At 36.8% G+C, this 10,598-nt stretch overlaps 3 protein-coding genes across 5 annotated transcripts; 1 reads left to right on the forward strand and 2 right to left on the reverse strand.

Moving 5' to 3' along the window:
* Positions 1-346: 346 nt before the first annotated feature.
* On the reverse strand, positions 347-5,326 carry LOC132056818 (uncharacterized). Of its 2 annotated transcripts, XM_059449179.1 has the most exons (5): positions 4,785-5,326; positions 2,487-2,655; positions 1,386-1,418; positions 1,164-1,258; positions 347-894 (listed from the first exon to the last, which is right to left on the reverse strand). In XM_059449179.1, the coding sequence occupies exons 1-5, from the start codon at positions 5,172-5,174 to the stop codon at positions 664-666; spliced, it is 918 nt and encodes a 305-aa protein (XP_059305162.1). In that variant the 5' UTR covers positions 5,175-5,326; the 3' UTR covers positions 347-663. The 2 variants fall into 2 exon arrangements, with proteins under 2 accessions (XP_059305162.1, XP_059305163.1); XM_059449180.1 differs by lacking the exon at positions 1,386-1,418.
* A 111-nt stretch (positions 5,327-5,437) lies between these two features.
* Positions 5,438-8,061, forward strand: LOC132056817 (pentatricopeptide repeat-containing protein At3g24000, mitochondrial-like). Its single transcript, XM_059449177.1, has one exon. The coding sequence runs from the start codon at positions 5,443-5,445 to the stop codon at positions 7,762-7,764; it is 2,322 nt and encodes a 773-aa protein (XP_059305160.1). The 5' UTR covers positions 5,438-5,442; the 3' UTR covers positions 7,765-8,061.
* On the reverse strand, positions 7,757-9,869 carry LOC132056819 (MLP-like protein 423). 2 transcript variants are annotated; one of them, XM_059449182.1, is made up of 3 exons: positions 9,483-9,869; positions 9,124-9,201; positions 7,757-7,830 (listed from the first exon to the last, which is right to left on the reverse strand). In XM_059449182.1, the coding sequence occupies exons 1-3, from the start codon at positions 9,760-9,762 to the stop codon at positions 7,772-7,774; spliced, it is 417 nt and encodes a 138-aa protein (XP_059305165.1). In that variant the 5' UTR covers positions 9,763-9,869; the 3' UTR covers positions 7,757-7,771. The 2 variants fall into 2 exon arrangements, with proteins under 2 accessions (XP_059305165.1, XP_059305164.1); XM_059449181.1 differs by lacking the exon at positions 7,757-7,830 and having other exon boundaries at positions 8,801-9,201; positions 9,483-9,803.
* Positions 9,870-10,598: the final 729 nt, after the last annotated feature.

The raw sequence follows: 10,598 nt of genomic DNA on the forward strand, positions 1-10,598 counted from the left end.
TAGTTAAAGCCCCGACCGGCCACAGACACCTGTCCGGTATTTTGTACTTGCTGACTCACGGATGATCTATCGCCCACCGCCACGTCTTACCAACTAACTAGTCTACCTGGCTCTATGGGTTTTAACCAATACACAACACAACACAAAACAGAACTACCCAGAAACCTGATCTTTCATTTTGCTGAATATCGGCTCACACTATGAACAATCATAGACCCCACTTTGTGGGATTACGCTGGGTCCGTTGTTGTTGCTGCTGCTATGAACAATCATATGGCAGTAGGTTGAGGAGTATACCGTCAAAAATTAACCCACCGTATGGGAATTAGTGTGCAGTATATCCGTGTTTGCTATTAAACTCGTGCAATAACAAAATCATTGTGCTCGTCCAAGCATCAAGTGCATAACAAATGTATACATCATTAAAAAAAATATATTAGTGCTAGATACTTCCAAGACATCGAAAGATGCAGCAGCCAGTTCTCCATGGCTACTACAAAAACTTTGTCAATAGCAACAGGTGTGCAAGGACAAGAAAGCAAAACCTTTGTGATTTTCAGTTGGTACATGTTCAAACCATTTTAGTTGCAGCCAGACACAACCGAAAAGATGTTGCTCAATATATCATTGCTCTTCTTTGCAAGGAGTATCAATTCAATCCCATCAGAGACCTAATTCCTTTTTCAATTGGGCAAGGGCGGCTTCAATATCATCAATATTTTCTTCAATACTGCTATCATTATCTGTCCTGTTTTGTTTTGCATTACCAGTTGCGTTTGTTCCAGATTGTGCATTGCCCTTCCAGCGTCTCTCATTGTTGCTTTCGTCTTCAACCTCTGCATCGGTTATATTAAGCTCCTTCTCTAAAAACTCAACAAATTCTTCTCCGATTTCCTGTCAACAATCAAATTGCAAACGCTGATTCTTTCTTATCGCGTGCAAAGTAAAAGTACCACAATTTCTTCCAACTCTAATAGTTAAACGATTTTCACATCCAAGGAAACCTTCTCAACCCCCTGGACCCAGAGAAAATAAAGGTTAAGACCTACAGGGTGGTGAGAGGCAAATGATTAAAAGGAGAAAAGAAGAAATAGCAATTTACCATTTCTACATTTCTCAATTGTGCTTTTCTTTTTCATAAGTTGAATTTATAAAATTCTTACCGCCAATTCTTCCCACAGACTCTTTGGTTTCCCCCCAGAATCAACATTTGCCTCCCAATTCCGAAATTCTTCTTGGAGATCCTTAAAGAAGTCCGCTGCAGAAAGAACTTAGACTTGAGAACCACGTAACTCTTTAATTGCAAGATAAGCTATACATACAAAAATGTCCTAGCACATTGACGATACGGATACTGTATATTTAGCAGCCATGTGCAAATCTACCTATTGTTATCTGAGCATCCCTGAAAAAGCTACCTGCAGCATGAAGGGGTTAATCATAAGAATGTAAAGCAAAAAAAAAATGCCTTACTGAACAGATTAATGTATATTTCTGCTTTATATTTCTTGTTTATTTTTTTATTTTTGAGCTTTCTTTTTGTTTAATGAAAACATACGGTTTGTTAGTATGGATATCGTAGGTGAAACCTCTGGAACACTGAAGTTAATGACCTTATGCTGGATGTTGTATGGTGGAAGTATTGCTATATTCAAGATATTGGTGTCATCACTCATGTAACTATTTTGAGCTACCACAAACAATTTTCAACATCGGGTTCAAACATCCAAAAAGGGCAGCCCAGTGCACAAAGCATCCCGCGTTTGCAGGGTAGAAGGGCTGCACCTCAACGTGTGTGATGTAGACATCCTATCCTAGTGCAAGCATTAGTTGCTGCTTCCATGGCTCTAACCTGTGACCTATAGGTTACACGAAGACAACTTTACCATTGCTCCAACTATATTAAACAATCAAGTAATCAGGTTCTCTGGTGAGAATGGTCATCCACGATTGAATTAGTTATTTCGATGGAGCTTCCCCCTGCTGTTTGTCTATAAAAGCCTGGGGAGTGGGGGAAGCCTGAAGAGCTAAATGTCGTGGTAAAGGTTAGACCTCAATCCTCATAAAGTAAGATTTTCGTTCTACTTTGTGAGCTGGTGCCTATAAGGTCAGCAAATGTATCCTTCAGAAGTTCGATCTAAATGCTTTCTTTCGTAAACTTTACATACAATCAAGAAACTGGAGGCATTTCAGTATACACACTCTAGTTGATTTATTAATGGATGATAGATACTTTAACCATTTTCATGTTATAAATCTTATAAACGTCATCTAGTTCTCTTTGAGGACAGAAATGATAGAGGTTTTGAACTATCTCCTGACTTCGAGATAGCAATGTAAAATGGCTTTTGCTTCACTACAAGGCTTCGCCGAGGACTATTTGTAGAAAACTAATATTTTATATGTCCGAACATAAACATACACCCTTATTAACAAAACATGAGTACTAGTTAGCAGCATATATCACAATGGCAAAGATGTTTTACCAAAGCTATAGAAGTCTTCTTCATCTGCAGTACTTCTACCTTGTTCTGCTCCACTATAATATGAATAACTTGATGTGTCACTTCTAGAATCATATCTCTTCCTGGTTTTGGAGTTCAATAGTGTGTTGTATGCATGCTTAATCCTCATAAACTTTTCTTGAGCATTGTGCTGTACAGAAAGACATCAAACAAGTCTGAAGTACTTAAACAAAGTGAAGGTAATTTAACATATGATCCGTTGGTTTCCTAACGCAAAATAAATCGTGTTGCAGTATATGTGGAATTTCTGTTGCTAGATACCATTTTCTGTTATTTCTAGTGCTAATCCTGGCCCTGGGTGGACAAGTAAAATACAAAGCAAGTATGGGAAGGCTGGAACTGATGAACCACTACAGCTGTAGGCAACAATGCCAAATGTCGTCTTTCTTACAACATTTTAGTTATTTCAAGGTTGAATACTCTTAACATTCTTCATTCTATGAATCGTCCCAAGGCTAAGAGCTGAGATAGCACTACCAATAGGAAGTACTCAGCACGAAACTCAGCCTCTCCCAACAGGAATAAAAGTTAACTTGTAGAAATGAAATAAAGCAGCGAATAAGTAACTACACTTCTTCAACCCTTAACTGCCAAAAACTTGAAAAAGGACTAAAAGGACATGCACAAAGACAAGCACTAGTATGGAAGTTGAGAAGAACCCACATTCAAGACCCCGATCCCTAATCATCACTACCTTTCTTTCTTCTTCTTGTTTCAAACAGTAAACAGTGTCAAGTCACATACCAACACATCTAAACAACTTCAGACACTTTAGCCATCGCCACTTCTGCAAATATGTATGTGTGTGTGCCTACATATATACACTAGAGCAGAGGGAAGGGAATTTGATCCCATGGAAGTATTGCTTTATGCTATGCAAAATACAGATTCTATCAATCAGAGAATATTTCAGTGACAAACAATCAACAAGCTGAGCGATCACGATTATGTACCAGTCTATGTACAACTTTCTCCCTTTTTCGTCCTCTTTGCGAACATAAAAACATCACTTGCAAAGCAGTATAGAGAGTTACCAAAGTTGGACCTTCAAGCTCAATCCACGAGTTCTGATAATTGCAGAATTTTACTAAATCCAGATGATCTATGCCTCAAGTGCTGCACACTGGAGCTATCTTTGTTTTGTTTTTTAGTTTATGTAATCATGTTCTACAGATACAGAATACTGACAGCAGTTTACTCTGCTAATTAAGTTTGTTTGACAACAATCTGAAATGACAAAGTTGCGAGCACAACTTCAGACATCAGGAAAGGGTGATTTTTAGCATCAGAAATGGAGTGCCTCAAATGTTTCAATCTAGATTAATTTCAAACAAGATCAACACAGATGCAAAGGCAGACTATTCTTAGACCACGAAAGGCATCACAAAAGAATGAGTTACAAACTATACACAACACAAACAGAAACAGAGAGAGTGCTTCCCTACCCAAGGCTATGAAATGGCTAAATTCAGTTCAGAAGCATTTCCTAGAGACTAGAGCAAAATGATAAGAATAACAAATCATAAAACTCTTTGTTCTATTTTCCCCAAACTTCTGTTTCACTTGGCCATGGATAGTTTTCACTTTTTCCGGAATTTTATTCCGGGAAACTATTTGGACATAGAATTGTTACTATTTTCTGGAATTCGAAAAACTCCAAAAAGTTATTTTCACAATTCACTCCAAATCACTCACAAAAATTCAAAAACAACTCCAATTTGTATCCATGTCCAAACACAACTCCAATTTCCAAGTACTATTTTCAACTTGAAAACAAACACTACTTTTTTCCAAAGTTCACAATTTTTATTCCGCCCACTTAATATTTTCAGATTCCAGAATTCATATCAAACTGTGGTAGTCCTATTAACTTAAGCACTTGGCATAGGCATATTAATCTTGATTGAAAAAAGCTCCTATCAAGGTCATCCTACAGGTAAAATTATCAAGTCAAACATCTCTTCTGCACGAAATGGGGTTAAAGACATGTCACCGAAAAGAGTAATTCATGAAAAACTACTCCCCCCATCCCAATTTAAGTGTCTTACTTTTCTTTTTGATATGTCTCATAAAAAGTGTCTCTTTCTATATTTAATAAGTTGATAATTCAAACATTAAATTTAAAACCACAGTATCCTACATTACACATCTTTAATTTAGAACCACAATATTCAAAAGTCTTCTTTTATTCCTTAAACTTTGTGTCTGTCCAGTAAAACTAAGATACGACAGAGGGAGTAATTCAAAGGGCTGGCTTACCTCTTTGTTAACATCAGGATGATACTTTAGGGCAAGTTTGCGATATGCCCTCTTGATTTCATCAGCAGTAGCAGATGAAGACACCCCTAAAACATCATAAGGAGACTCTTTTCTACTTGCTTTTACCAATGCATCTTTGTATTTTTTCCTCTTCTTGTAGCTAGGTGAGAATGCCATGAGTTTGTAGTCAATTCCATACCCAATTCTACTAACGGGTCTTGAAGTTAACTCTCTTAGGGTATTTTGAAGAGGAAAAAAATTGAAATTGTTTGCTGACTTTTGAGATAGAACAGATGCAAAATCCATGCACGTTCTTGATTTCAAGAATCTGGTTGTGTTATCTTTCACCTGGATATAATAAATGGACGGCTGATAATTGACCCCTATCATAACTTGTGTTATTTTACCAAAAGACCCATCTTACACTATGCTCCAATTTATTTCTATCTCATTCAGTGTTTGTTATCATGTATGTAAGGGGCGAATTTATGTGTTAATTTTGGGGATGTAAGGCCATGATCTTTCCGCAAAACTAGATATTTTATGTACCTAATTTTTAAAATTGATCTAATATTACAAAAGGCTTAGCACTTGGTTAATTATTTACCGAGAGGAACAAGGATCAATTCACTTTGTTGCGGTAAATTCGAAGCTCCAAATGAGTAGCTCAATCTTTTGTTCCTTGTCTTTCACTGTAAATGGCTACTTAAAGCCGGTTCAATGGAGAAAGGTGACATATTCTTCAAATAAATTGGCTGCACGCAAACTGTTTGATGAAATGGTTAAAAGAACAAGAGTTGCAGATTTGTATGTCACTGAATGTGCAAATGAAGCTGAAATAGGTATGGAAAGCAGTGGCAATTTCAGAAATTCCGATGCAACTGATGAGCTATTAGGAGAGTCTGTGATGGATTCTTTTAGTTGTGCTAGCAATAAGATGGATGAGCAATATATAATTGATCAGTTGAGGTACTGTAGCAGTGAAGGAATTCTTGAGCTTGGCGAATTATACCATGCTTTAACAATTAAGACGGCTATTTGGTTCAACAAGTTGGTAGCTACAGCCCTGCTTACTATGTATGCCAAGTGTGGTAAAATAGAAAGTACTGAGATGATATTTGATAGGATGTCTTGCATTGATGTTGCTTCGTGCAATAGCATGATTGGCGGGTATGTAAGCAATGGAATGTTATCTGATGCCTTTGCTTTCTTTGTCAATATGGGCAATCTAGATATCGCGCCAAACCACTACACCTACTCGATATTGTTATCTGCTTGTGGAGGGCCTTCTATAGCTGTTCAAGTAGGAAAACAGTTGCATGCTCAAATTGTAAAACTGAAATTTATATCACTTATGGTGGTGGCGAATTCAGCTTTGACGATGTACATCAAGTTCAGAATGATTGAGGAGACTGAGAATTTGTTCCTAGGACTTGCTAGTAGGAACCTTATATCTTGGACTGCATTTATATCTGGACTGTACCATCAAAAGGCCTTCTATAAGGCATTGACACAATTCTGTTTGATGAGAAAGAACAATATTGAACCTAATGAATACACCTTCTCTGTGGCCCTTGCATGTGCAGCTTCTGCAGAATATCGTGATTATGGTTGCGCACTTCATGCTCAGGTAATTAAACATGGAATGAACTCAGCGTTATTCGTTGGGACTGCTATCATAGATATGTACTCAAAATGTGCAGAACTGGGTGATGCTAGAAGACAGCTCGAGGAGATGGGACATAAAGCATCTAGTGCATCATGGAATGCAGTGATCGCTGGACTTGTTCACAATGGGGAGGTTGCTTCCGGATTGGAGGTCTTCCATAAGATGCTAAATAATGATATAGCTTGTGATGAATATACATGTTCAGTTAGTCTGAAGGCCTGTTCGTCGCTGCCATCCTTGGCAATCTGCAAGCAGGTGCATTCTCGGGTAGTTAAGGGGATGTTTGAGACGAACCTGCATGTGGCAAGCTCATTAATAGAAACATATGCACAATGTGGCAATTTAGAGGATGCTGAGAAGGTTTTCTGTCTAACATCTACACCAGATGATGTGACATTTAACGCAATGATTAAAGCTTATTCACAGTATGGGAATCCAATGAAGGCTATATTCTTGTTTGAAAAGATGGTGGAGAAAGGGGTATCACCAACGAGTTTTACTTTCCTTGCTGTTATTTCTGCTTGTAGCCATTGTGGTTTAGTTCAACAAGGGAAAGAGTTTTTTGAGTCTATGACAAGAGATTACAGAATTCCACCTGAAGAGAATCACTATAGCTGCATGGTTGACCTACTGAGTAGATCAGGGCAGTTAGAGAATGCTTTCAAATTCATAAAGAAGTTGCCAATTGAACCCAGTGCTCCAATCTGGAGACCTTTTCTTGCAGGTTGCAAATTTTACGGTATCCTTGAACTGGCAGAGATGGCGGCCAGTAAAATATTAGAGCATGACCCCGGTGATGCATCAGTTTATGTCACCCTCTCAAACATGTATGTTGAAGCAGGCAAGGCAAGTGATGCACTCAAACAAAGAGAGCTGATGAAGTCTAAGTCGGTCCAGAAGGAACCCGGTTGTAGCTGGGTGGAGGTGAATGCAAAGATTCATAGATTCTTTTCTGGTGATACAAGCCATATAGATATGCCAAAAGTATATTGCAGATTGGAAAACCTGATGCAAAAGATTCGGACTGATTCTAACAATTTAGCCAAAACATCAGTACTTTATCCAGAACCAGGTAAGGTAACAAAAGAGAAATGCTTATTTCACAGTGAACGGTTAGCAGTTTGCTTTGGCCTATTGAACTTACCTGAGGGAACCACTATACGTGTATTCAAGAACATTAGGATCTGCTTTGACTGCCATATGACAATGAAGCACATCTCAAAGATCACAAATCGAGATATCATAATGCGAGATAATTACAGATTTCATCATTTTAAGCAGGGCTGCTGTTCTTGTGGAGATTTCTGGTGATGTTTCATCAAATTAGATCCTCTTTTTCACTGAACTCATGTAACTCCGTGATAGGACTAACAAGTTCTGTTAATTTAAGAAAAAAACAAGCTCTTTGGTCAAAGTTGGCCAGATATTCCTTCAAATTCTTTCCCGTGCCTAAACTAACTATTCGGTGATCCTAATACTAGTGCTCCCGATTACTTTTTTGCCTCTCTGTACAATGACATTGACATGCTACTGTATTGTATTGTATTGTATTATATTATATTGTATTGTTTTGATGAATACAATATTTGGATAGATTGTATTGTTTTCCGTCATTATATAATACCACACATCAGCAATTTGAGGAATAAATTTATAATATTATAAAGAACGGAAAAGCGTTAAAAAAACCCTTAACATATAAGAAATGGTTTTATAATACTCCTCTTCCACCCATTGGATCATAATTTCCCTTAACGTTATTTTTAGGCTTAAAAATGCTCATCTAAGTAACAACTTATTCTATTAAGGTAATATACATACATAGTGATCATACAAATTAAAGATGAGTTTCAAAGGTGCAGTGTAAAAACTGAAAGTACAAGAAGGGCGGGGGTTGAATTGTAAAACTGCTAAAATTCAGTTGACTACTCTTTGGACTTAGTCGACTAATACAGTGATAGCCTACACAAAACTGTTAGTCCTTCCATTTAAACAATTACAAATCACAACAAATATTAAGGTGCAAAATATAATATGAGAGTGATAAAATAAATGTTTGAGACACGAGAATTTATAATCTTATTTAGAGTAATTTCTAGAAGTAACAAACTGTTACCACCATTCGACAGCACGCAATAGCAAACAGTACGTCCTAATAAGCTCTACCCTCTTAGACCAATCTTACCATATTCTCCAAAGAAAATATAGAGCTTCCATAAGAAGTGATATCCATTGTTCCATTGGGATATTATTTATTCAGAATATATATATATATATATATATATATAGAGAGAGAGAGAGAGAGAGAGAGAGAGAGAGAGAGAGAGAGAGAGAGAAGCAGGAAAGCTTCAAGATGCAAGAACATTTCTTTCTAAGATATAACCAAGATACACGAAGAAGCTCAAATCCAAGAAAGTTGTACTTATAAGAATAGGAAGAGAATTAGGCAATTCATTACATAATTCCCATATTTGAGTTTTAGTATTTAAAGAAGCAAATAAGCATCAACCTCTCTAGATACGCCAACTAGATAATCGAGATGGGAGTACGGAGTTGGGACATCTTCATTTGCCTTCTCATATTCCAGACTCCAATTCACCGAGTTCCTATTACCTTCATTAGTCACTTTAATAGTAGCCTTAAAATTCATGAAGTATTTGGTGACTTCACCTCCAATAAGTTCAAATGTCATTGAATTGTTTTTCTCGTCAATAGCGTCAATCCTGTCCTTTGCGATTACCGGAGCACCTGAAAGCATGGATTAAAGTCGTTAAAGATTGAATATCCACTACGGCAATAATCATTTCATGTACGGCAAAATCTTATCCATATTTTATGTCAACACCTAACTATATTAATTTGCTATGATACAACTTTGTGTTTCATAGAAGTAAACTATGCTTATAATTAGAGGATTAGTTTCAACCTAATTTAGCAATTTATAACCCATAGTCGATCATATTTCTCTTTGTTGAAAAGATGCATGAATTATATCCCCGCTTTTCCTTTTCCTTCGTATTCAAACTTACCCATATTGTATGTCCATAGCCTAATAGAGCCAACACTCTTTCCATCTCCCTCAAGCACTTTAATGCTTTGTAATTTGTGTGGGCTTATTTTGGGAAGGAGGAAGGTTTTGTTCTTGTAAACATTAAAGAGTTTTTCCGGAGAAGATTTGATTTCAGCTTGCAGCTCAATTCTGTGAATTTGAGCCATTCCTTTTAATAGTAAGTAAATGAAGTGAACAATTGACAATTTTGATGCTTGGCATGAAAAGAAATGGGTGTGTTTTATAATGGAAAAGAGCATGTGGAAATTAAAATTATTCCCTTAGTGCTGCACCAATTCGAAAGATTCAGCTTTGGAAGACAGTAGCCTACTAGCATATGGTAATAAATTCTTACATAAAAGGAAATTAAAGTGGCTTTCAATTTCCGGAAAAGAAAATTCTGTGGACGAGAAATGGAAATCGTAATGGGGGACAAGAATCTGTAGGGAATTCTTTTCCCGTAATTGATCAGTTTTATCTAGTTTGCAATGGAACAAGTGCATGGCATCCTGTCTTTCTTTTTATTCTTTGAGCATTAGGGTTTCGATAAGGTCTTAGACATATACTCCCTCTGTTTCAATTTATGTGAACCCATTTGACTGGGCACGGAGTTTAAGAAAGAAGAAAAGACTTTTAAACTTGCGATGTTAAATGAGTCACATATATTTTGTGTGGCTATAAATCATTGCATAAAGGTAAATTATTTTCAAATATAGAAAAGAGTCATTCTTTTTGGCATGGACTAATAAGGAAATAAGTTTATATAAATTGAAACATATATATGACTAATGTACACTGGTCAAATTAGATCATTTTTGTTTCGGACCTTCTGTCATCATATGAGAGCAACGACATTTCAAAAAGGGACTTCCGCTCATGTAACTGGGAAAACAAATATATGTGTTTAAATACAAATACACCTTACGATGAAATCACTTTTCTATCCTTTCCTAGACTAGGACATTATAATTAATGAAAATGTTTCATATTAATGAATTCGTGCCGGTAACAGTGGTTTCGATTATAGCGATGTAATACGTGCGGCTAATGGGATACATGATACGTCATACGATGTTGAAGCTTCCGCTATTGTGTC

Source organism: Lycium ferocissimum, chromosome 5 (assembly GCF_029784015.1).
Source record: "Lycium ferocissimum isolate CSIRO_LF1 chromosome 5, AGI_CSIRO_Lferr_CH_V1, whole genome shotgun sequence".
In the NCBI taxonomy this organism is placed as follows: Eukaryota; Viridiplantae; Streptophyta; class Magnoliopsida; order Solanales; family Solanaceae; genus Lycium; species Lycium ferocissimum.